Source organism: Chamaea fasciata, unplaced genomic scaffold (genome assembly GCF_029207755.1).
Source record: "Chamaea fasciata isolate MVZ Bird 193981 ecotype frontalis unplaced genomic scaffold, bChaFas1.0.hap1 SCAF_3, whole genome shotgun sequence".
Lineage (NCBI taxonomy): Eukaryota > Metazoa > Chordata > Aves > Passeriformes > Sylviidae > Chamaea > Chamaea fasciata.
Genome location: NW_027094088.1, coordinates 88,710,997 through 88,737,772, shown reverse-complemented (window position 1 = coordinate 88,737,772; position 26,776 = coordinate 88,710,997). Strand labels below are relative to the sequence as shown.

At 37.0% G+C, this 26,776-nt stretch overlaps 1 protein-coding gene across 7 annotated transcripts in view; it reads right to left on the bottom strand.

Annotated features, from left to right (window-relative positions):
- KHDRBS2 (KH RNA binding domain containing, signal transduction associated 2) overlaps positions 1–26,776 on the bottom strand; it is a 350,066-nt gene that overhangs the window by 15,231 nt on the left and 308,059 nt on the right. For 3 of the 7 annotated variants that reach the window (XR_010720108.1, XR_010720112.1, XR_010720113.1), the window contains 3 exons: positions 17,088–18,635; positions 16,461–16,512; positions 606–6,992 (listed from right to left, as the gene is read on the bottom strand). Coding sequence is in view for 1 of the 7 variants with exons in the window: in XM_066179734.1 (XP_066035831.1) it covers positions 18,538–18,635 (98 nt within the window). In the remaining 6 variants the exon portion in view is untranslated. The other 4 variants (XR_010720110.1, XR_010720109.1, XR_010720111.1 and 1 more) reach the window with 4 other exon arrangements.

Sequence of the window (26,776 nt, the reverse complement as noted above, 5' to 3'; positions counted from 1 at the left end):
TAATCCTTCTGTGAGAGAAGCTGGGATTTGCACTTCAGGAAACTTTCAACTCTATAGAAATGGAGGTCCATGACAGGGGTCTGGCATACAGTGAAAGCCTTCCAGTCACTCATATCCCACTCACTGTCTGGAGATGATTTCCAAAGAAACTGCATCCAGTTTGCCTTGAAGTTTAAGAACAGTTAGAGGGAAAGAAGCAATGAGCAAGGCCACACTATGCCCAGATTAATGGTTGTCAGTCTGCTTGTCAAACATAACTATGCAAAGTCTTCCAAGAGCAGGAAGTGGATTTGATATCAAAGGCTACATACAGGCAGCAGCTCTTAACTCAAGGCTTATGTAAGTGCATATATATAAGAACTCAAGCCTCTACTTAAACCAGCCAGTCAACAACTCTCTTTCTGAACTGTGGTGTGTCTCCAGAGATCCTTATTCAATTATTAATGCATCTGCTGCTAATTTCATCATGCAGAGTGTGAATTTGTCTTTTCCACGATGAGCTCTAAGAGAAGTTTGTAAGAAATATAGAACTTGTCAGCACATAAGAGTCAACACATTACTGCTGTGCTGCAGCCATTTATAACAGAACTAAAATGAGCACTCACTTGTTTGGCATTAATTTAATGTCCCACTTAGCTCCTATCAGACGTAAATAGCTGCTTCATCCATTTAAGCATTTCTCTTCATGCACGTAATGAAGTACTCTGTACCTGTCAAGTAAGCAGAATTCATAACTGAAATAAGAAATGGATGAGAAAATTCAATGTTCTTAATATTAAGCCTCTACAGGGGTAGCATTGGACTTTTTTACGGCTTCTGTGAGATTCACCTTTTATTCCACTGTTCAGAGACCATAAGAAAACATGACACACACTAGCATGCCAAAAATGTTTCTCAAAGGCATATCTATTCAACTTATGGCACAATTACAAAAGCTGTAGCCGTTGAACACATGCTATTACAAAATATAATAGTTAGCCAACCTCTCGGTATTTAAATATTTTTATGTTATCTATTTTAGAAAAAAAAAAATCTAATTTTAAACAGCATTCTAGCCGTGATCATACTCTCTAGAGAAAATTTTTATGAGAATGAACAGAGGTAATGACTACTGTTAGTCACTGTCATTAACATAAAACATTAGAAATGACAATATTTATAAGAGGCTATGACATGACAGTAAAAATATGACTTTCTATCATTTGCGTATGCTTTGACTACAGCTGGTTGCTATTTTCTGAAGTTAAGCTGATAGAAGTCTGGTAATGGTATATTTAATAGCATGTTCATCATCAGATCTAATTGTTTTCCACCACAGGGTATGAAGTTTTATGTCCTCTATCAACCCAAAACAAACAGCCCTACTGCTTAATGGCTCTACAATTAATGTTTATGGTGCTACTTTTATAACCTAAGTTACAAGAAAAAACCCCTAAAAAATCCCTCCAAGAAGCCATTTAAGAATTTAAGAAGCTTAATGGGACTTCAACCAATACCAAAAATGACTAAAACATGTACGAGGTCCCACAGCTGAGGATGTGAAAAAGAAAACACTAGAACAACATTAGAAAGACACTGGAAAATAGAAATAGAAAACACTGAAAAATTCTTCTAGCACAGTGTTATAATTGCCTTTGGAGGGGAGAACAGACCTTCACGTAGGGGAAGTTGGTTGAGGGACTTCAGGTTGGCCGCCTTGCAATTGATGGTCACGCTGGGTTAAAACAGAGAAGATCTCTTCATCCGAAGTCATGCACAGCTCAGACTCCGTTGCTCAGATTGCAAACTTATTCCCCTGAGAGTGATTTGCCCTCTGTAACCTAGATGCTAGCCTCATACTCATAATTCTTTTCCCTATTTAGCAGAGCTCATGCTGATTAAAATGAAAGAACAGTTCAAAGACAGGTTTCTCTTTAACTGCCTTGGTGCATTTTAATTTTTGTCTCTCCCTTTGTACTAAGCCTCTAGAAAGCAATGTAAAACTACTGTAATTATGTTTTCACTGGAGAGCTGCCGTTGTTCTGAATTATGAAAGCAAATGATTTCTGACTTGGGTTGTTAATTGTACATATCAATAATATATTAATTTTAAGCTTCCCATGATAGTTCAGACACCCTGATTTCTAGCTTTTAATGACGCATTATGAGCCTTTCTTTCTCTGACACCCAGGCAATTAATCATTGACACTCCTCAGTCCCCCAAAGTAGCTGGACACCATTAGACAAGAAAGAATCAGACCTGAGGGGGGCCAAAATTTCTTTTCAGGAAGCACTTGTTTTTTGACACCATAAACTCTGCTTGACATTCATTGCAGCAAATATATTTTAATGGAACTGCTGTTATTCTGCCTCTCCTCCCAGTCTCCCAGGAGTTTTTTGTAGCTCAACATGATGTTCAGAAACAGGCAAAAAATGCTCTGCGAAGTTTAAAGGCTGTCAAGCCTTCTTGGCAAATTCCCTCCAAGAGCACAGCTGAGAAATGACAAACCCATCACCTGACTGGCTGGTGTTTAAAGCTGACTGCTTTTGATTAGGAAGCAATGAACCTTCCCTTCTGGAGTTCATTCTGTGTTTTATAAGCACCTATTCACTGAAAATTATGCAGTTGAACTGATTTGAATTTGATTAGTGTAAGCTCCAGTTTTATTATTTGTAGTAAATACAGGCATCTCTTACCGTTTTACTGCACATTTAGGAGAATGTCAGGATAGTTAAAGACTTACTTTTACTACTCATGTATTATTGCTTGACATTTAAAACAAATCCAAGAATAATATATGCCTGTATTGCAGTTACTCACTTGTTGTGCATTGCTCCATATGTACTCACACTCCACTTCCTCTCTGCTCCAGTGGGAAGAGTAGGATGAAGGCAATCCTGCCTACTCAAGGACAAAGTACTTCATCCTCAGCAGGTGAGCTGAGCTAGAAATAACTGTGAAATGCAGCAACTAATATCTTTAATGGAAAACTCCTGTATAAAACTCTGTGCTGCAGACTCTGTGCTATTTCAACAGGCAGCACTGAGGAGGAGCAGTGCTGCTGCCGGACGGGCGGGCACTGAACGCTAAATCGCTCTTTCAATGTCAGCCAGCTTCAGGAGCTGCAATGTGAATGCTCTGGGAAGCTTGATACCCTTTTATCTTCTGACAGCCTTTCAATTATATGTCCTTTCATATTATTACATAACTTCCAACCATCTGCACTGTGGGCCTCAGTAATAAAAAACCATTTCATGCCTGAAGAACACAACTTCTTTGGTAAGTCAGTTTAGACCTAGACAGGGAGCAGTGCATTTGACCAGAAAAAAATGCTGAGTGGAGTCAGATGGTCAGGTCAATAAAAGCTAAAAATAATATTTGAGTTTGAGAGAAAAGAGAGTTCAGGACACAGCCTAAAGGCTAGATTCAGCCCTAGCTAAACATTTATCTCTGTATCAGTGTTATAAGGAGAGACTGGACACCCAAAGTTACATGCTACAGAAGGGTTACAGATACACCTACAGAACTCACCAGTAACATTTGGGAGTAACTGAGAGCTTTCATTATTACTAGTATGGTCCAGAGTGTCTTTTGTCTATTAGCTTCAGGCTGACTATTCTCCAACATTTAATTCTACCCATCTTGAGAAAAATGCATATACTTACACAATTTACCTCCTCATTTACTTACCTGTTTTGTAGACCATCATTATAGGGCATGACTACAGCAACATATCTCAGTCATTAGGGATGCTCTTAGAAAAATAAAGGAGGCTCACTTCACTGTAATTCCACCTAATAGTGAAACATTCGTGTGATATATGCATTTTCAGTACTTCTTGAGCTTTCATTAGTACTAGCTGGCTGTCTCAAAAATCTGTAACGTATTAATTTCAACAGTATCTGTATAAAGATGCAAGACAGGAAGTACAAAAAAGCTGTTTTGGGTTAGGATATTTAAATATTTTATGCCAGTGATGACTCCTGGTTTTTGAGAACCTGAAGCTGAGACTAGTAAAAGCTGCAGGCTGTCAGTACTTCTGAAAATGAAGGTATGTCTTCAGTGCTCAAATACAGAGAGAAGTGTCTAATCTATCTTTTAAAAATGTTGAGAGTTATCAACAGAACTGCCTTCTCCTAAGCAAATCCTATTTCTTTACTGAACAACCAATTTAAGGACAAAGCCATCAGAGGAAAGAATTAGCAAAAGTTACAGAAGTACAGAACATTCACTCCTGGGAAATTCCATAGGCCAATTTCCACAAGATGAATGGGGTGCACAAGAAGCTCAAAGTGAAGCCTTGAATGATCTGTTCACAGCAAAGCTCTTGTGCATTGGGCTGTGCTTCTCTATGGCCACTTTTCAACTTCTTGCTTGGCAACAGAGCACTGGGAACAGAACAGGCCTACCTCAATCTCCAAGGACAAGCCTGTGCCTCATGCCTAGTTCTCAGCTCTGCACAACTTAATTAATGATATGACATGATATACACAATCTGTACCTTTTAATGAAAGCAACTCCCACAACTGAAATTTAAAACTTTGTTCCTTAAACGTTTTTAATTTTGTGCAATCTCAGTTACTTGAAAGACAGCTACATAGTCTACACTAGGCATTTAGGCACATTTTTGAAATGGTAGGGGGGATTTCATCTCGTTTGGATTTTTTTGACACATACCTGCAACGTGGTTAAATAGTGCTTTGGACCTGAACTGAGTATATATGCATATACATACCCATATAATGTGTATATATATACATACATACACATATATATATACACACACATACATACACACACAGATATATATCCACACACACGCACATATGGACACATATATATGCAGCTGAAAAACAAAAAAATCCAAAAATGCAAGGAAGTACTGGAATTAGATGAATCTTAGTATTTTGCTACAAAGTTTTGGCTTGCTCAGGATGGGGAAAAACCAGACCTCCCTTTCTTCATCTACAGACTTTTGTTCATCTTCTAGAAATATCAGTAGAGTCTTCCAGCCTTCTGAAATATTTTGTCACTTATTAAGAACTGCAGTTACTGGCTGAAAAGGAATTACTACTCTCAAGTTTCCAAGAATACTATGTCATTTTCTTTATGCAATCATGATTACCTACTTCCAAGTCCCCCTAGTAAGCCATTTTAGGAAATGTGCTATAATGGTTATGAGTTTGGGCTCTAAGCAAAGGTATTTTGGTCCTGATGAATAGTATGCTGTGTGATGCAGTGCAGTTTCCCTCTTCTTCTTTAATTTGCTATATGCAAACCAAAATAATAATAAATGAAAATATTTCTAAGAGCCTTCGATTACTATTTACTGTGGTAACACACATAAATGTAATCTAAGTAAACCCTTAAGAAAGCTGCATATTTTCACCCTTTTATCTCACTCACAGCCTACAGAAAACTGAAGTGTGAATACTGTCACCTAGGGTTTATTTCCAGCTCTAGCTAGGAGAAAGAATCTTGAAAAATCCACTGAGTTTTTTCTCAAGTCTAGGTTTGAATAGCTTCTGGCCACATTCTTTTAGCTCTTTCTCTGCAGAGAAAAATCTATGTCGAAATCAGGGCATAGTTAAAATTTTTATCACCATTTGCAAGAGCAGAACCAAAAATAGTGTGGGCAGAAAAGTGCCCCCCTCCCCCCCATCTTTTTTAACTCGTGGTGACAGGGAATGGGGTCCCATATGAGAACTTCATGCTGTTCCTCAGGGCAGACTTCAGGTCTGTTTTCTGGTGTGCAGTCAGGAGAAACAAGGGAAGGACTGTGGTTGCACCAAGGTGCAGGACTCCACATTAGCTATTGATGATGCTTTTGTGAGCTGAAACCTTCTGGATGAACTAGCTACCAACAACAAAAGACAATGGTCTTTTGTTTCACATGCTCTTTGCTGAGGAAACAAGTTCATTTCTAAAAACTAAATGCAATAACTGTACTTTTCTATGACATATGAATGTATATAAGCTTATTACAGAAAAAATACAACTCAGTATTTAGCTTAAAGGATTTAGGAAATGTAAAATTTATAATTTCCAATATAATTACATTATGTTCTTTAGCATATACAGGAGAACATAGCCTTCAACTACAGGACCCCTTACTACCCTTTTCTTCAAAAGACCTAACTCATTCTGGATATGATATTGAATTAAATACTTGTATCTGTCTTAAACTCTAATGGTATGACCCTTTTTTGTTTTCTCTTTTTTCATCCAAATGGTTGCTGCTGTTGTTTTATTTGCTTTCTAACAGATTTTCATTGTGCATAGTTTGTAGCAACAATGCTACAGTAACTGAACCATATAAAACTCAGTAAGTGAATATTCACAGCAGCTCAATAAAGATACCAATATTTTCAGAGATGAACAAGTGGAGAACAGAGCAAAAAAACCCTCCAGAATCTGCATAATTTGGTTTTCACATACTGTCTCAATGGATTAACTTTTCCCAAGGGGAGACAATTTCTTCAAATATTTGGCATTTAAAAAAATTATTTCTATGTTCAACATACTGCACAAATATAGTTTATTTATTATTATATTACTTCTGTGAGGAAGATGATTAACTATTGTGTTACTTTATGACAAAAAAAAGTTTAAGAACTTAGATACATAATCAAAGTGTCCTGCCTCAAAGTAACAAGCACCACAGGTATCTCTGTATAAGCTCTTCTACAATGGCAAACAATGGTGAACTAGTTTAAAATAATCCTGTTTTTTGCGGACTGAGGTGACCTAATTATTTCACATTTGACATATACTAAAACCATATAGAAAAATGCTACAGCTCACCTGATAGACTGGAAGATCACTGTAAGTCTGAGTGGTGGCATATCCTAGAGAGAGTGGTAATGGTAGGTCCAGAACTCAGGGCTGTGGAGAGTCCCGACCTGAGGCCCAGTCCTTCAGAAGTCAGTGATTTATTGCAAATGATGTGGAGCACTCTCAATTCCCTGAATACCATTCAAAAGGTACAGTACTTCCCTAAGGCTCCAAAAATCTGAAAATCAAGATAAAGTTGGGCAGACATATTCAATAAAGAACATAAAATTAGTTGTCACATTAATTTTTTCGCTTAAAAGACCTATGTAGCTTCACATAGCAACTCTGTGACACACTGTTATAGACTGGATGACAGAAATCTCTGGAAGACATGACCTTCCAAATTCTGCATGCTATGAGATAAACCAGTTACAAAACATAATAGAATTTGCTATCCAGTTCTAAGACATTCCTGTTCCCTGCAAAGCACAGGTAGAATGGGAGTGCGTGTGACCACTGGCTTAGGGTCTCTAAAAGGATGAGTGTGAACAACAGGGCAAAAAAGAGGCGAGGGAACAAATTAAATCTGGTATTTCTACCTTTTTTTTTTTTTTTTTTTTTTTTTTAACATTCTGAATGTTTTAGTAAAGTTACTACATAAAACTGTAGCTATCATTTTAGCCTAGATTTCTCATCTAAATTCCTAATTTTTATACTGCTACAAATTTATCATGTGCTGCCTCAATACCTTCTCTGTACCTGCAATCACCTACTTGAGATGAAGACGCATAGTCCATGCAGTGGTATGAGTGTGCTTTCGGCAATGTAATAAAAAAGGAGGTTTGTGGGGGTGAATTTAATGAACACCAACACTCTTTATGCAGATATTACAGTAGAATAATTATATTCTTTCAGAATAAATTAATTCTGAGTGCTGTATGGATGAGAATGGGAACTTGTAAGAACAAGTTGTGTTGGAGTTGTGTTTCATTTCTTGATAATATTAACAAAATCAGGCCTATAAGAGACTAATTAAAATAAGTTCTTATTAAAATAAATGAATTGTTAGAGAATTTAAAGATTTAGGCTGGAGAGGGAGGCATTTTTTAAATACATTAGTTAGTTTCTTCACCCAGCCAATGGAGACAAGGTACATCCAGAGAGTGTTTTAAAGCATCCGATTTAGGTACTCCAAATTATTTTCTGTAAGCAAACATCACTCCACTGAATGTATAGGTACCCTAGGTGTCTGTAGCATCAAAAGTAGGTATTTGAAGCTAGGTGATTAATGTGCTCTGTATTTCCCCAAGTGTTACACCAAGGTAATTTCACATAGAAGAAAAAAATCCTGATCAGTGGAGTAGGGGAATATAGACATCTGTATTTACAGCTTCTACCAAGTTAACTGAGTTGGCAAACAACAACTTAGTGGACGCCTTGAGATACTCTCTAAAACAAATAGATTTTCATGAAAGAATCAGAAAATAATTTTGGGGTCACTCAGGGGAATTCTTTCTATCCAAAGCAAGTTTATGATACAAGAAACCTCAGCTTGCAAATTATGTAAACCTTTCCATAAACTAGGAGACATTTTTCTTAGATGAAAACTATTAGATGGGTATAAACATATGCAACTTAAATGGTTAAAGTAAGCCAAGCACTGTGAAGTTAGTTAAATATCAGTTACAGGTCAGTGAGACCCAAATTCAAGTCTTGTCATGTAGAGTTTTGATGTAGTCAGTGTCTGAATTAAACTTTGTTAGGGTTTTTTTGTTTTTTTTTAACCATTGAGTTTAAAATGGCTGAGTTAATTTTTTTTCTGCTTGATTTCATGCATAAGAGAGAGCACTGAAAGAATAGCTATTCAATATTTCTTTTATCCTTGCTATTCAATATGTTTTTCCTTTATTAATTGTCTGAACTCTACTCAAAACTTTAATTTTTCTTGACAAAATTATGAACTTAGCAGTTTGCTTTCTGTGCCATTTGTGGTTATGCTATGTGAATACCTCATAAGTGTAACTAATTGTTTATTATATTCCTGATTTAAAACAAAACATTCAACACTGTTACGTTGCCTGGGAAAGCCAAGGCTTGCAGCTAACCTTAAACAGCATTTTACAGAGTGGGCACAGCTGATGATGACACTTGCAATTCTGATAAAAATCAGATCCCAATAGTTTTTGTAAGATCTCAGGACAAGAAGAAGCACATTAGCAGGCTTTTACTTTGAACAATTTGCCTACCCTCACACAAAACTGCTGATAGAGATGTTGAAGAACAATATAATCCATTCTTCTGTTTTAGCCAAACTCAGCTGTTTGCTATTAAACACCCTCCAAATCACTGGGAATGTCTGCCAGTGATTCTGTGGCTAAGAGCCTATTTGGGCACACAACCCTTACACATTTCCACCGACTTGTACAATAGGCAAGACTGCAATTAAAAATACAAGCACTGGGAAAATAAATCTGAGATGGGATCATTCTGATGTTGTGTAATTTGATAATACAGACAGAGCTTTTGCTTGTTCTACATATTTCTCCTGACCCCTTAACCATGAACCCCAAATATCTTTTTCTGGATCTGACAGAAAAATGATTTTTTATTTTTCTGAACTGTTTAGCATTTTGACCAAAATCCTTGGGTTGAGCAGGTACATATATTGCAAAATTTATTTTGAAGTGGACACAGTTGCATTTACAGGTAGAAAATATGGCCAGCCCTGCCAAAAGTATATTTGCAAGAAAAATGGGAGAAATGGAGGCATGGCAAATTATACTTTATAGCTTGTTCTGGATTTTATCTGTGGGAGTTATGAATGAGAACGATTCATTGAAATAAGTCCAGATGAAGAATCTGGTATAAAGTGTTTTTATACTAAAAAATTATCTGCTTTCTAGATCCGTAAAAATATTCTTAGGGTTATTTTTGGTTGACTATATATTACAAAATCAGTTGCCTTATTTTCATTAATTTATTAATTTCATTAATTTTCATTAATTTATTAATGCTTAGCTAAGCAGACTCCAAAGGAGAAAAATCCAAACCAACTACTCTGAATCTGAAATTATCCCAAAATTGGTCTAAAATACAACTTCTGTTATTTCTAGAACTGTCAGCACTATAAAGTTTAAGACTATGTAGGTTTTTAGGGTCCAGTCCAACTGTGCTCAGTGCTATGGGGAGGACATTGGGTATTACCAGGTGTCTCAGACCCTTATCAGTGTTTCAAGATGTCTTCCTTGCTCATCAAAGAGTTACAGCATGAGAAACTTATCATATCAATAGGTGATGCAGCTATAGAAAAATAGGGTTTTAAAAGAAATGGATGAACAGAATAACAGGCTTCTTCAGTGTAAATCAGGCACATGGAGGTAGGGTCCCTATACACACACATTCTGCTGTGGCTTCATCCAATTGCCTGGTAAAGTCCAGCAGGCACCAACTGATGACAGTACAACTGCACCATGGACAAGGGAGTTCAGTTCTCAAAACAAATCCCAGCTCAGAATGCATCCCGTGTTTCATTTCCTGATGCAGCTTCTTACCCTCACCTCCTGCTTTGCTAATTGCACTTTATTACATCACTCCGACCTGCTGAGTGACCTTAGCCAAATCATGCAGCTTCACTGTTTTTCTAACTCTCCATTATAAGGCAGAGATTAAAATACCTGCTGCCTTTAGTAATCATTTTGAGTTCAGTGCAGCAATTTTCTCTTAAGCTCTGTAGGTGCTATTTCAGCTTTTAAGGACTACACAGCATTATTGGGGTCCCCATAACTCTCTCAAATGAGCACTAGGTTCCCTGAAGCACATATCCCACATGCCTTCACAGTCTAATGGGCAACCCGTTTTTGCCTTAGATCTGCAAACAAGTTCAGTGATACAAAAAATAGTGTTGTGCCTCCTTCAGAAATGTGATCGTTCTCATGAAAGTAAAGTGGTGACTACCATGAATGGATGAACTTGAATGCCAAGTTGAGATTTGAGTGAGCAACAGTGCCAAGCAAGTACCTTCAACTAAGTATTTTTCTTGCATGTGTGAAAATTGGTTATGATGACATGAAAAGTAAAATCTTGATATGGTACTGTACCTGAAGTACTCTTCCTGGATCAAAGTTATTTCACACTGCTGCTAAATAGGACATGGGCTGGAATGATGCAATCCAGTCCTTAACAGCTAAGTGATCTGTTTGAATTTAATTTAATTATAAATCTGACTACAGATCTGAATTTCATATTCCCTTTTCAGTCCTTGATATCAGCATGGATTTTTTAGAATATGAAACCTGAGTAAAATCTGCAGGATTAAATTCTCCGTCAAAAAGCTACTTTGCTTAACAGGAATTCAATGTAATACAACATTCCTGTCAGCTGTTTGTATCTTTATGTCATGAATTCTGAAACAGATATTAAAAAGGAATTAAATACTCAACATACCATCCAGAATAATAAAAAGAACCCTCTCAGTTTTAAATACTCAGAGAATGCCACAATAAATCCCCGTATTATTAGCGAATAGCAGCATATCATTTGAATGGCAGTGTCCTTGATTATCTTTTCAGCTAAAGCAGATATATGAAACATTATGTTTTTCTGGGAAGAAGTGAAAAAAAAGGGGAAAAAAGCAAGGGAAAAGAAAGAAGCTGCATTGGCAAGACCTTTTCACTGAATTTTGCCACTGGTTGTACAGGATTGTTATAAACTTCGGGAAGAAATGTAATGAATTATCAGCTGGGCAATGAATATGGAGCTTAAAGTGAATACAGTAAATCATGATACAAGATATCTGCACACTTAGTAATGTGTACTGTGCAGAAGTAAAGGAAGCAAGCCCACCCAGAATGCTGAGTCACAGATGAGCAGCTCAGCAGTTTGTACCTCTGACTTGTGGGTGCTAAGACAGTGTGAAGGTCTTGTCATGCAAGGGCACCTAACAAAAGTATCCACTGCTTTCCTGTGAGTAAGCCATCCATCACCAGCTAATCATCAAGCATGGCAACAACAGTGCCAAACAAGATAGAAGCAGCTATTCTCACACTATAATAATACTGTATAACAAGAAACTCTACCTCCATTAAATCAATGAGGTATAGCAGCAACAGAAATAAACAAGACACATTGTTTTCAAAATTAATTCTACTCTTATCAGGGCACTGAAGCATTTCTATTTTCCACCTTGTACACCCAAATGTTGTGAAAAGATACTAGAAAGTCCTGATTGTTTCCATGTAGCATCTTGAAAAATTCTTAGGGTACATGCAGGATCTAGGTTAACAACTGCACATCTTTTTCCTTCATATTTTTTTTTTTAATATGTGAATGATGACCTATCCCATTACAGCATGGGTGTGATCTTCTTCCAATAAACCTTCCTTCTGATTTACATATTTGAAATATGCAATTGCGTTTTCAACAAATCTTGTTATTCTCTGGTAAAGCATACTAGGCTTCAAAATTAAGTCAATTATTTTAGGAAAGGTGGCATTTATATCTTTCAAAAACTACCCAACACAGCCTTTTAAAAGAATTTATAAAAGAAAAACAAACCTTTAAAACAGTGACATGTTTTAAGTAGCAGTTTAGAAATCCGCATTTCTTATGCTTAAGTTGACAAAAATTGCTTCTCTTTGAGAACTAATTGTTCCAGATATGCATAATTTAGAGATATATTTCAACATGTTCTGCCAAGATGCAATACAAATAACTTAGTCAACCAAAGACTGTGAAAGGACAGAAAATCTTTCCTTTACTCATAGTGGCAGGCACAGTTCATCTTCAGACTCCAGGGTTTCAGAACATAAATACTGTATACAGTATGTGTCCACTAAAAGATACCAGCATTCTCATGAGCAAAGCTCATAAATTGTCTCACAGCTATGCAGACCAGCAAATATTTCAGTAAGAATCATTTTCCTTAATGTTTCAAATGAATGTTAGCATCTGACTGACAGGACCAGGAGCAAAACCAATTGAAGAAAAGGAAAGGCTTAATGATTTCAAAGCTTTCTCTTAGGTTCCAATGATAAACAGTAATGACTAGAAAAATTTAATTAGCTAACAACAGAGTGGCTGATGGTGATCATCTCTGAAGTCATAACTGGTTGAGAAAGTTACCTGTGTGCCTGTTCTATCTCAGCAGACCAGTACAGTAAAACTGGTATCACGTGACACTTTTTCTTATAACTCTTGGGTTTTAATAACTGACAGAGGTCACAGAGTGCACCTATGTTTTAAATGGAGGACAAAAAGCTCCAGAAGACATCAGCATTACTTTTCTGTTCAGTATTCAAATATTGTTCAGTATTCCAATATTTTTCAGTTTTTCCTGTGATTTTACTTGTTAATTTGGGTTCTTTTAGTACTTTGATTGATCTGTTGACAACAGAGGATGACATGAAATAATAACAAATATGATCTTTATTCTTTGGACATTAACTACAGCTAACCTTTCCAATTATAGCCTTTCTTTTTGTGTAAAAACTTTCTAATCTCTTAGTGAAATGGTATTTTTTAAATCCTACCTTGAAAATAATGCATCTAGAAATGAACTCTGTCCTCCTGATCCCTAAAAATCCAGACTTCTTTCACCCACTATCAAAGACTTTTTCTCTCCAATGTTTAGCTAATTTGATGATTCTCCTTTACCTCCATTTATAAATTTTTAGTTGCAATATTTGACTCTTGCAAAACCTTGGACTTCTGAGAAAGACAGTTCACAAAACAAGACTCCTACTGTCAAACATGAAGGAAATACATCACTAATGTAGACCAAATTGGTTTTTATTTGAACACAATGCATTGGCTACTTGTTCTTGACTTCAACCTTCAGATAATAATCCTGGATGATATATCACAAGGACTACCATAAACCTACATTATCATGATAAAATAATAAGCCTTTCAGCTGATGCACTCATATGTGTTTACTATCCTGATGGTTGCTTGGTTGCTTTACTGAGTTCCTGATATGCAGCTCAGTACCTCCGTCATGGCTGTGGTTTGGCAGTTCCCTGGCAATAGAGAGACAAAGGCCCTTCCATTCTGCCATGCCCACTCACAAGGTCTGCACAACCATTTCCTCAGAGCTACCACAGACACAGTGATTTGTTCCTCATGCCCTCACTCCCCATCATTAACATCAGTATCAGGCAGTTTGGAAATCAGCACATATCTAAATAAAATGGAGTAATTGTGGCTGGGCTATGGGAGGGGCGTGGAGTAAGGGGATAGAGATCACTTTGTGATGGCTCTGTGGCTGTAGCTCTGTCACTCTGAATGGAGGTTTTGGACCTTCTTGAGCTACAAAAACATTGCCAATATCCTCTGTGGTGAGGTCAGATATACTGTGTTTCCTGAGTTCTTAATTCATTAATATGAAGGTTTAAGATCTTTGTTAAAACACTGCAAGGTAAGGAGTTACATGGTGCTATTTCATTTTCTAATAAAAGTTGCTGCTCTGGAAATACCTAATTTTTTCAGTTAGAATGGCTCTTGAATACATGCAAAAAGGATGCTAAACAAAATAAAATTTGCTGATTTAACTACTAAAAAGTAATAAAAAACTATTTAGCACTACTTTCTTCTAAAGATCGTATTATTCTACATATGAGGTCAACCCAGACAAACAAAGAAAAATCTTAGAAATATTTGAACAGAAATTTTGCCTTTTAAACTTCTCTTTCCCAGTGTTTTCACTTATTTATTTTGATATTTTATATTGCTTTTTCTTTGTATTACAAACAAAACTAATTATAAGCGAATTAAGCCAAATAAAATGTTTTGTTGGTGACAAGTGTCTTGGAGTGATCTGTAGCATGAGTAAAATTACATGTTTTCTGGTGGTGCACATAAGTTTTCAGGACCTCAGAATTGTGGTTGACCTGATGGTGGATGTGTGGAATATGTCCCAGCTTTTCATGGAAGATCTGAACACAGGTGTTAATTAGAATTACCAGACTCTCTTGTTACTCTCTCAAAAATTAATAAAGTGGATTATGTTTTTCCTAAGACATAAAGGGTTAACTGCAAGGCTCCTTCAGAAACAGTAGTGAAATATACTTTTAATTAGCACTCAACAGCACATGCAGGCCTGGGTAATTTTTCATACTATTTTCCTGAAAATCAATAGAAAAAATGTCTGCATAAACAGTTGCTTGCTTGCACTGACTTTAACCTACTTTTTCGAAATAATTCTTATGTAAGAATATTTCACAGTGCATCATTTTACTGACTTTTCCTTCCATTTTTAAAAATTTACACAACTAATGACTGCAAAGTAGACTTGGAGACAGGAGTATTAAAGGACACTGCTCTAATATAAATCTATATTTATTGAAGTCCATCCTCAAGGAGTTCACAGTAGTTACCCTCACGTAAAAAATGTGATGCACAAGTGAGAAATTAATTTTATCTGCTTTGCCCTGGACCTCACATCAGGTATGACTTGCTCACAGCTTTGTGTTATTAACCATTTTAGTAAGGCATATGAGCATTTCCTGGAATACTTATTTGGTATAATATATAATACATAGTCTATAATCACAGTTATATCAGTGTGAAACTATTTATAGCAAAGGAAAGTGTTTTTCTTCTCTGTAGAAACATGTACTGACCGAAGAAAATTAGTGTAACTACATGCAAGGTGGCTGGATGGAAGATTTTCCTACAGTGGTACACTCGCACTGATGTGACTGTAATACTCAGACAAACATTAATGCCATACTATATCACTTGGGTTGGTAGGGTGGTTGTAGCACATCAGTAAACCAATTTATAAAGATCATGAGGAAACTCTTTGAAGAGGAAAATTAAACCCTTTATATCTTGTTACACAACACAACTTGTGGTTTCTAAGTGACTGTTGAATACCAATATACCTGGAAAATATTACATCATCCAGACCACAGTCATGGGAAAAGATGCCAGAATAATAAATGTGTCTAGGATTGTGTATTTGTGTAATCTTATTTAGTAAAGAACGATGACAAGAATTTGTACTTTTTATACTGTGATTAGGTTCACACTTCTGAGTCCATGGACGAAGTTGTAACTGAGCTGATTTTTTTTCTTCCAGCAATGACATTTGTTTTCAGTCAAAAATCTCACATATAACCTGAAGTCTGTTTAAGAAGGTCATCCAAGATACACCTTTATGTTTAAATATATTTAACAGAGAAATATAAGTAATGCCTCCATCCATGCCACTGCATAGTAATACCTAAATGTCCCTGCCATTCTAGAGCATAAAAAAAGAAAAACCTACCAAGCATAAGAATAAACAACAAACTTCCTGTCTTTATACAGATACATTTTTATACGAAGAAATGTTAAATGTTTTCAGAAGCAAACACAAGCTAGCATTGCATTTTTCTTTGCTTTGTGACTAGCCAAAAAGGAATGCTTTTAATAAACAGAAGCTCATGATTTTAGTGAGAGCAGTGATAAAGTACACCATCTCAATATTTACCATTAGAAGGCTAGATGACAAGACTTCTTTTATTGAAATGAAGAGTATCATAAAACATACATAAATATTTTGATTGCCATTATACCATAATCACTATGCTGATACGCAGAGAAACATGGCTGGAAAGACATTTATTTTAAAGCTGTAGCTGAATATGTTTTCATGTGTTAGTAAAAACAAATGCAGAGATAAAACAGGAAATAGGAAAACCTCCTGAGATGCAGCAGAGCTTACCTGACCACTTCCCAGCAGATCTGCTGCTTAGCTGTCCAGTGCCTGTGAGCCCCTGAAACAGTGAGACAGAATAAACTCAATGTAACCATCATGTAGCCTACTAAATTCACTTTAACACTTCAAAGGACAAAACATACTCATCATAAACTATTCAAAAAGAGCTAGCATGCAACTCCAGCTGCAAGAGATTTTGTTCACAAACTGAACAGCAATTGGCCTGTACTTTAGTTGCATCAAAAAAGTAAACCAATCACATTGACAAAAAGCCACTGTAAACAAAAAGACTGCATTGAAAGGATTAACAGTTTTGGCATCCCTACCATCAAGTCTTCTGTTTTTTTTTTTTTTTTTTTTTTTCTTCATCAAAATTTAGGTTATATATTTGTTGTTAGCAAGAGTTGCATTACTATTATTGTTAATTTTAGTTCTGTTTATTACCTTGAGGGTTATATATTGTAGAATAATTTTGTTGTCACTAGTTAATGTTAATTATTTGTTTTAATAGCCTATATACCTATTTGTTATCTTTTGGTAGGTTTACTTTTTTAACTATCAGTAACTTAATAACTGAGAATATTTTACATTACTGTTGCATACTCAAAATTACAGAGTTACTATTAGTGTTACCTGTTTAACGTTTAGTCATCCTTTGAGTCCTGCGACATATTTCCTTAATAATCATCAGCCATCAAGTCTGATAGTCTCAAAAGAAATATCAGCCCTCTAAACTGCCTTCAAGGGCGGTGATATTTAGCACTGAAAATTACAAATAAAGTTTTTGAAGTTGAGTACCAACAGCTGGGCAGTGACACTGATGATTTGTTTATCAAGACAAATTGTTATATACTACGAAAAATGCAGTCAACGCACTCTTCTGAGTGAAAACAAATAGGTGAATCTATGCAATGCTTACATGTTGAATGGGATATTTAATGTGCGGGGAAACTCAAAGGTTGAAGAACTAGCATTTAGACAGTCTAACAGTGGTAAGTGGTAATCTTACCTCTTTAAACTCCATTACATTCTCACGAGAGACATGCTAATACAAACAAGTCAATCAGAGTTTGTGTTTAGCAAGATCAAGCTTAAAGGATAGTTTAAAATCCATTTATTGTTCTAAAGCATTTTTTTCCATTAACATGTTATACATTAGTGGATACTAACCATGATTCATGTAACAGTTTAGTTTGTTAACTTTTATATTATTTAACAACCAGAAGTTATTAATACAACTTTTAAAATCTTACACAAAAAATCTTAAAACAGGCTTGGGTTCATTTTTGTAATTTTTATATAAAAAACATTTTAGGCATCTCTTGAAAAAGAAATAAAGCAGGCATTTAAAGCTAGAAAACAAGTAATTCCAAATTTAGTTTGTTACAAAAGGTTTCAGCTTTATTGACAAATTATGGCAAACATATTTGACAAAATTATGGTTTCCTATTTAGAGAAGCTTACACATGGAACTTTAAGTGATTTTTTTTAACAAATACAGGTTAAAACACTGAACAACTTCAGTTAGCTACATACATACAGTAGCTGCTTGTTTTCAACCCCATTAAAACAGCATTAAAAATTAAATTTACAAACTTAATATCGAGCATCTTAATCTAAACTAACATATATTTAAAAAGACAGGTTAAAACATCTTATCTAGAGCTTGATTATTGTCTGGCTCGGAAATAATAATAATAATAAAAAAAATCATATTACAGTCTTTCAGCAACCCTAAACAGAAACTCAGCCTTAACTAGTATGTAGAGAGAGCTGTTAACAGTGTCATGCTTTTTAGTTACACACAGCAATGAATACAACCAACAGAACATCATCTTTGAATAGTTTATAGACAATGCTTGCCAAAGGTTTTTTGTCTGTTTTTTTAAGTCCGTGTTATAAAATAATACTAATGCCAATGTCACGCCAATGTTATAGGAAATACAAGTAGTACATAGGATAATAACGAGCAGTAATCCCTAGGATAGAAAAGAAATGGACTATTACTTGTCTTGTTGCTGTTTATGTGGAGACCACAGGCTATTAATTGTCTTTGAGATGAGGTCACAGATGAGGAGGACCTTCAATATCTACCATAGGGGTGTTCCCTGTAACCCCCTCTGGCTGACCTTGGAGGTGGTGCCTTTAGGCTGGAACGGGTCGTGGCCCATTCTTCTTGTGCTAAAAACAGAAGAGAAAAACAAGTTTTGTAAATATCTAAAACTCAAAGAACAAAGGGATGCCACTGCTAATGGCTGTCAAAATTCTTGAGGGTTCTGGCTGAAAGCTTTAGAAAAACAAATTGAGGATGGTGTTATCATCCATTTCTTTATCCTCCCACAAAAAATCATACAGAAAACTAACCTACTTCTCTACACAGGCAACTTGTCTATCTTAGGAAGTTAAAAAAGCCTTACTCCTTCACCTTCAGCAGAGAATGAATAACTACTGTGTTGGCGGTACAGTCAGCCCTGGAAAAATCACTGCATTAGTCTGCCAGTTCAGAATTTATTTGATGTTTTGAGTTTCTACTATTTAGGTTAAAGCAGAAATTTGAATAGCATTCAATGCAGTTGGCATGGTAACAAGATGAGGAGTTGAATCATGAAAAGATAAGGAAGATATGTTTGATTTTTAACTTCTATTTGAGACCAAAAGAAAAAAATAATGGAAGAAAAATGTGTAGAAGTGAAGCTACCACATTAAGCAAGAGGAGATTTTACTTTGCAGTATCTTTAGAATCCTTTTTCAAATTTGGTGAATCAAATATGCTCAGGAAGAATAAGCTAAAAAATATAAGTCTACTTCAGTTTTTACAATGCTTCTACAAATCTTCTTCTTCCTCCCTGACATGATATTTCTTGAATTTAACCCTCCCAAAGGTGCAATCAGTAAACTCCCTATAGTCCTGGTCCAGCAGTTGAACCCAAAACCTGAATTATCTCCTAAATAAGCCAGTGGGTCATCAAATGATTTCTGGTTTTGCCTTCCACTGACTTCTACTGATCATGCTAAGAGTGATTGAAACAGAAATGCACAAACTGCAGTGCATCATATCATGCCACAGTGTAACATTGCTGATATCTTGTTTTTGGTAATGACTGCTGACTTTTGTGGCCACGAAGAACGTAAATAGCTGTCATGAGGCAAAAAATACTAAATGCTTAAACCAGGTATCAAATATTCCTTTTGCAAAAATATGTGACTATGAGAAATGAGAATATAAAACATAAAAACCCTGTTAAAATTCTGAAAGCTATTTCTTCTCTGCAAGATGTCTTCTCTGCAACTACACTTCATTATCTCATTGCCTTGAGGTATGCGAGGAATAGCAGCTGCGGAGCTAAACTGAGTTCAGGCTAGCATGTATGGAGTGGGCATCTCTGGAAAAGATTTGGTAGCAGTTGATCTTGGTATAGAACAAGAAACACTCCTACAGTGATTTTTTTGGTGCACTCCATTTATTTTCTTTTCAAGTTCTTCAGGATATTCTCTTTTTGAACATCAGGGGTTTTATGGTCACATGAAACCAAAGTTTACAATGGAAAGCTACTGCCTAGAGGGTTGAAGAAGTGGCAGCCAATATGATATAGTTCTAAATCCTCAGGTCTCTCATTCCTCTAGGGAATAAATTTCTGTATAGTGAATTTAAAAATTCTGCCTCTGCAGTATGTATCATTAGACCTTTTAAAAATGGCATTTTGCTGTAAATTTTTTCCAGCTTCAATTACCCTTTGCTGAAGTGTTACTGCATTTGCAGAGAGGCCTTGGGGACAAGAAAGATTTATAAGGAAAAGAGAAGCTTCATTTATATAAATGAAAATGACTGAAGTAGTAAAAATCTTCAGTAAATGTACAACACAAAGACAAGCCAATTTCTTTTTCCTTTTTAGTCCCCTCACCATTGTCCAGATTGAAGCACCGTCATATAAAGGTGAAATGTACAGTCTTTTTGGTAGTACTCATGCAGTAAAAAATGACTTTATATTACGAACTGGAGGAAACTGCTTTTCCTTGACTGCTCTTAAAACAAATTGCTCCTGCGACTGTACCAGCTTCTGATACAGAACAAAAACTGAATCATAAGCTGTGGCACAAGCCTCTTCTGCTCTTTTTTCAGAAACACGGTGGACCTATTTGCTTGATTTCAATCTTAAACGCCATCACTGAAACATGACGTGATAGCTGAGAGCTAATAGTTCCTTTCGATATTGCATGATAGACCCTACTGTATTAACAAGAGAATCCACAGCCAAAACAGATGTGGAAGTTTTGGGGCTACAGCCTTCAATTGGGAAAACCCTGGTGTCTACCACTCATACATCACTAAAGGATTAGATATTTATATGGAGGAAGCAAGATGATAGGCAGCAGCACTATCAAGAGTCTCTGGACCATACTGTGACAGTATATTACTAGATGCAGCCACACCAAAAAAGAAATCAGATTGCTAGTGTTTTTTCCCAAAGGGGTTTTTAATGAACAACAATACACATGCATGCTAGTAATTAAGGGTTCCTTGGCATGAAAACTGCTCTTTCATGTCTTCCTTCCAGAACTCCAAGGTAACCTTTTTCTTTCAGCAACAAGGGAGGAAAGGGAGCTCTGGAGAACGGAATCTCTATCTTTGGGAAGAATCTTAAAAGGCTGGAGTCCGACAGACTACCTCAGCAGTCACACAGAGATTTAAGTGCTCGCTGGGTAGCAGAAGGGTTGAAAGTTTGATTACCAGGCTGAGTTTCACTGTGAAAACAGAAGAACAGTGAGTGAGCCTGGTCTTTCTCTGAAAGACTGTGCCAAAACTGGAAGGAAAGAGAGCCTGGACATATTTCAGCTTAAGAAAGTGACATGTTAATGAAATGGAAACAGAAAGGCATTTCAGGTGAAGAGGAGGCAATAGATGTAGCTTAGGAGAGAGAAAGGTAATTGGGAGAACTGTGAGAGACTGCCCGAGAGCTGAAGAAAAGTGTAAGTGGTTGTTGTGTTCTAATGCTGATTCCTTTTTTCTCATTCCTGTGAAGAGAAACCCTGTGGAGTCTGACCTTCCCCTTCCCTCAGTGACATCCAGACTTCCATCCAGTCTTTCTGCTCTAGCAGACTACACTCATTCCCTGTCCTTTTCACTTCTGACTGTCTCCAGTACTATCACGTGTCAAAGACTATGGTTAAAAAGAAATCCACACAAGCAGGTTAATAACTGAGGGCAGAGGGTTCAGATTTTCAGGAATTTGGTGTTATGGGCAACTTTGCCATTCTTAGTTAAGGAGAAATATTTCATGTTTTGCTTTCAGAAACTAAAAGTATAAGTTATTGCAGCATGATGGAAATTTAAGAGAGTTTCTAGGTGGGGAATCTGAGAGTGCTTGGGCTGAAGTATTGCTTTGGGTGTGATAGTGTCATAGTTAAGAATGTGAAGACATGGGCACAGCCCTTTTAATAACACTGCATACGTCTATCAATCTGCTATGTGCTCCTAAGAATTGGTATTTGAAGCTCACCTTTAGGTTCGGTTTATGCCTGATTGAATTTGCATGCAAATGTTTTTGCACTGCTTTTTATGATTCAGATGGACTCTTATTTACTTTACTGTGTTCAGTGAGCTATAGAAATGATTCCAGTATTTATTACAGAAATAACTGATACATTAGTTGAGGCTGTCTTTAAAGATTTTTTTTTTTATCAACTGCTAGGAAACTCCACAGCTCTAATCTGTTTAAATACAGAATTTTTGGTGTTTTGTTTGTTTGTTTGGGTTTTTTTGTTTTTGTTTGTTTATTGGGCTTTTTGGTTCTTTTTTTTTTTTTCCTTACTGGAGAATCAGAATGTAAAAAGGTCACATAATTTTTAACCTGAGAAAACAAAAGTTGATTTTGATTCAGAATAAAATAGTTTTCTTTCCTGTGAGAAAAAAAAAAATCTCTTTCACTGCATGCTCCATACTGTGGAGAGAGTACACTGCACAGAAATTTGGATTACTAGCTCTACTCCTTGTTTTCTCAGTGACCTTGTACAATTGTTCGATATTTTGTGGTATGGCTTCCTCACTGGAAGGATGACACAGGAACACTTCCCTCCCTGGGGTGTTCTGAGATGTAATTAATTGCCTGAGCAGTAAGAGAAAAGTGATATAGATGTGCTGAGCAGAAGACCCAATAGAAATCACACATAGCTTTAAAATCAGAACCCTTAAAATTAGAGCGCCTTTCTTTGGACAATTCAATTTGTGCTGTATTTCTAGTAAGCCTCTAGAGAAAGATGGATGGAGCCAAAATACTACTTGCATTTGGTTGGAAAATTTGTCCTACACAAGCTAATGGCTGAAGCTCAACTAAATTTGACAAAGCCAGTATTTCAGCCCAGAAATACACACAGGAAAGGTTGCTGCACTTTTCTTCTGCCATAATTGGACAAGTATATATTATTTTTGACAAAAATGCAGGAAGATATTTTGTTGGGGTTTTTTAAGGAGAACCTGCACTTTTTTTCACTCTTCCAGTCTCTTTTTGCTTATGTGCAAAGCTTGCAAAATACACAGGATTTTCTGACTTGACATCTATGCATTTTATTATCTCGTGAGAAGAGAAGCTGAAGTGACACTTTTGAATCACAAATTGCACCTTTCTTATTTGAAATCTGGAGTTTTAAGAAGACAGGAAATGTTTTCAAAACACAGGCTCAAAACAATTAAGCTAGCTTACACCATTCTAAGTAACCTTTATTTTACTAGACCTGCAGCATGAAACATGTACAGCTTAAAACCAAGAAATGAATAGAAAACCTTGTGGTTTAATAGTCTACTTTCTGAACATGGCTGTAGCTCCTCAAAAAACCCCAGACTATTGCCCCTATGCTTGACAGTACCTTCTCTTCAGGAGGGCTAACAATTTAAACTGTGCGGCTGCGCCAAATCTGCTCTAGGGTTTAGAGCTTCCCTGGCTTAAACTGCTGTTGGAGGATCACAGAAATCCTCCAGCTGACAGCACTGGAGCAAATGAGAAGTGCTTGTGCAGTCCCCTCTGCCAGCCCTCCACGCAGGTTAAGTACTGACAGCGAGATTTGCAGTAATGACCACAGGAGAAAATGATTTCTTAGAAGGCTTCAGCCACTTTTGTAGTGAACACCTGCCACAGACAGGGAAGGAGCAGCATCAGAGTACACTGACAACTAGTTTGGGAAACTGCAATGCCAGGAGCTGTAAGACTCTTTTCAGTGTTGTTGTGAAGTGAGTGTTAACATTACAGTGTAGAAGGAGTTCTATTTTTCACTTATTTTCAGTGAAAATTAATTTTCTAGTACTTTATGGTCATGCAACATGAAACATGCAGTGATATACCCCATCTGGAATTAAACAGACGCACATGAATATTACAGGACTTTTGTCTTAGATTCTCCAACTCTAAAGTTCCCATGGTGCAAGACAGTGAAATTACCATTTGAAATATTGCATAGGAAAGTTTTGCATGATTTACTTATTCTGTCATAGAAAAAGATTTATAATCCAGAAGTAATAGAGAAAGCACAATAAGTTGCTCTAAATTAAAACCAATCTTGTGCTACATACAGATTTTTTTTTTCATTTTCGTAGCATAACTGGAGTACAAAAGTTTTAGGATACACAGACAGTTAAAAGAATGTGATGAGTTTAAATATGGGACTTTCTAAAGAATTATAGTCTAATTAAAACACTGATTTGACAAAACAGCAGTAGCTCTGGTATCATCCCCATATTAGTCATCGTAGCTGAATTCCAAATGTGCTCCCTTCCTCACAAACTTTCAAAATCGTGCTCTTATGAAAATCACCAATCTCCTCTGAGGGAATGAGTGCCACTTGAGATACAGCTAAGGTGATTACTCCAGAAAAAGAACTGATAAAATTTTGCAGAAAATCAAGAAAATGCTTTTGTCAGTTTATTCTGTCCCACAGTAGGAACGCTGCTATCAGTAAGTATAGGAAGGGATGAAACGGAAGATTAAAGGAGGACAATTACTTGGTGTATCTTGTGTCCAAATGCAGTAGAAATCTTCAATGCCTCCTGTTTCCAGGGGCATAAAAAATAGAGTGCTGTACAGAAAGACTCAGGATCATTTCTGAGTTCCCAGCATTTCTGAGTTTTTGCTCAGCAAGAAACCAGATGCCCCAATCAGCCCAAAATGAAGACGGTCATGCAGAAGCACCACACACTCCTCAGAATCATGGCACATGTAGCAAGGTTGTTAGTAGGGACAGCTTGGTGACATCAGGATGCAGGTGCTCTATCAGTATTAGCACACAGTGCACACCAATAGGGATGAACTGCAGAGGGAAACAGCTGACACTGAGGACCTGGTATTTACAATACAGCTTCTACAGGTATTTTTCATTTCAGACTGGCCCTAGTTTGGGCCTCTGGAAGTGAAATCTCACAAACAGTTGGGATTCCATCTTTTGCTTTAGTTTCAAACTAAAATTTATGTACTTCAACCCCACTCAGTGATGTGGAAAGAAGACACATAAATGCAGATAACTGGTAAATCTGCTTCTAAAGAACACTCCTGCTCCCCTGCTAGTGTAGAAGCACCCAGCATGTGCTACACAGCCAGCCAGGTGCTCTGTCAAAACATGACAAAACCTCCACCACAATGGTACAATCTGTGCCTTATTGCCTCTAAGATGCCTAATTAATAGCAAGATGGATTAGAAAGTGGTTGGAAAGTCACATCCAGAGGGTAGTGGTCAATGGCTCAGAGTCCTGATGGACATGGGTGACAAGTGGTGTCCCTCAGGAGCCCGTATAGGGACCAGTGTTATTTATTACCCTCATTAATGACGGAGCCAAAGGGACTGAGTGCACCCTCAGCAAGTCTGCAGATGACACCAAGCTGAGAGGGGCTGTTGACACATCTGGAGGACAGGATGGCATCCAGAGGGACGTGGACAAGTTCGAGAAGTGGCCCAGGGGAATCTCATGCAGTTTAACAAGTGCATGGTTCTGCACCTGGGTCAGGGCAATCCCTGGTATCAATCCAGGCTGGGGGATGAGCAGATCGAGAGCAGCCCTGATGGGAAGGACTTCGAAGTGCTGGTGAATGAGAGGCTGGGCATGAATTGGCCTTGTGCACTCAGAGCCCAGAAATCCAACTGTGTCCTGGGCTGCACCAAAAGTAGAGTGGCCAGCAGGGTGAGAGAGATGATCCTGCCCCTCTACTCTGCTCTGGTGAGGCCCCACCTGCAGTGCTGCATCCAGCTCTGGGGTCCCCAGCATGGGAAGGACATGGATCTGTTGGAGGCAGCCCAGAGGAGGCCAACAAGATCATTAGAGGTGTGGAGCACCTCTCCTATGAGGAAAAGCTGCAAGAATTGGGACTGTTCAGACTGGAAAAGAGAAGGGTGAACTAATTGCAGCCTTTCAGTATCTGAAGGAAACTTACAGGAAAGATGAAGAGGGACTTTTTTACAAGAGCATGTAATGACAGGAGAAGGGGAAATAGCTTAAAACAGAAAGAGAGCAAGTTTAGATTAAATATTAGGAAGAAAGTTTTTACTGTGAGGGTGGTGAGGCAACTGGATAGGTTGCTCAGAGAAGTTGTGATTGCCCTATCCACGACAGTGTTCAAGGCCAGGCTGGATGGAGCTCTGAGCAACCTGGTCCAGTGAAAGGCGTCTTCACCCATGGCAGATGGGTTGAAACTACATGATCTTTAAGGTCCCTTCAAACCCAAACCATTCTATGATTTTATTATTCATTCCATGACGATTTTAAGACCCAGACACCAAGGAAAGTTTTCTTTTGTATGTTGCCATAATATTTTCTAGGAGGCACCAAATGTATACACTCTGATGATATAAATGAAAAATTGGTGCACGTTAGTACGACTTTGTTAATTAGTGTTGATAAAGACATTGTAATCACAAGCCATGTGAAGTCAAACACTGTCATTATGAGAATAAGACCTATGTCTCTTACATCTGCAAATCAGTCACTATGAATTATTGGAACACTTGATTTCCCACATTTGAATATTTAAATGAGACTAGGCCAGAAAAAAATAGGGCAAGAAACCCTTAGCATGCTGAGCATAATGAATATTAGGACCAATGATCTACAATATCAAAGTTATTAAAAATGAGCAAGGAGCTTGGACTCAACAGCCAGAAAAAACCTCCTATCTCCAACTGCAGAGCAGTTGCTATGAAGTGCTTTTTCAAAATTCACAATTATTTTCTCTGTATACATTGTGATATGGCTTCATTTTACTTTGTCATTGCCATAGAGGGTTTATTTCACACTAGAGTGGTAGCTCCTTGAGTTCCTCCATGACATCAGCATGCCTATGTCTTTT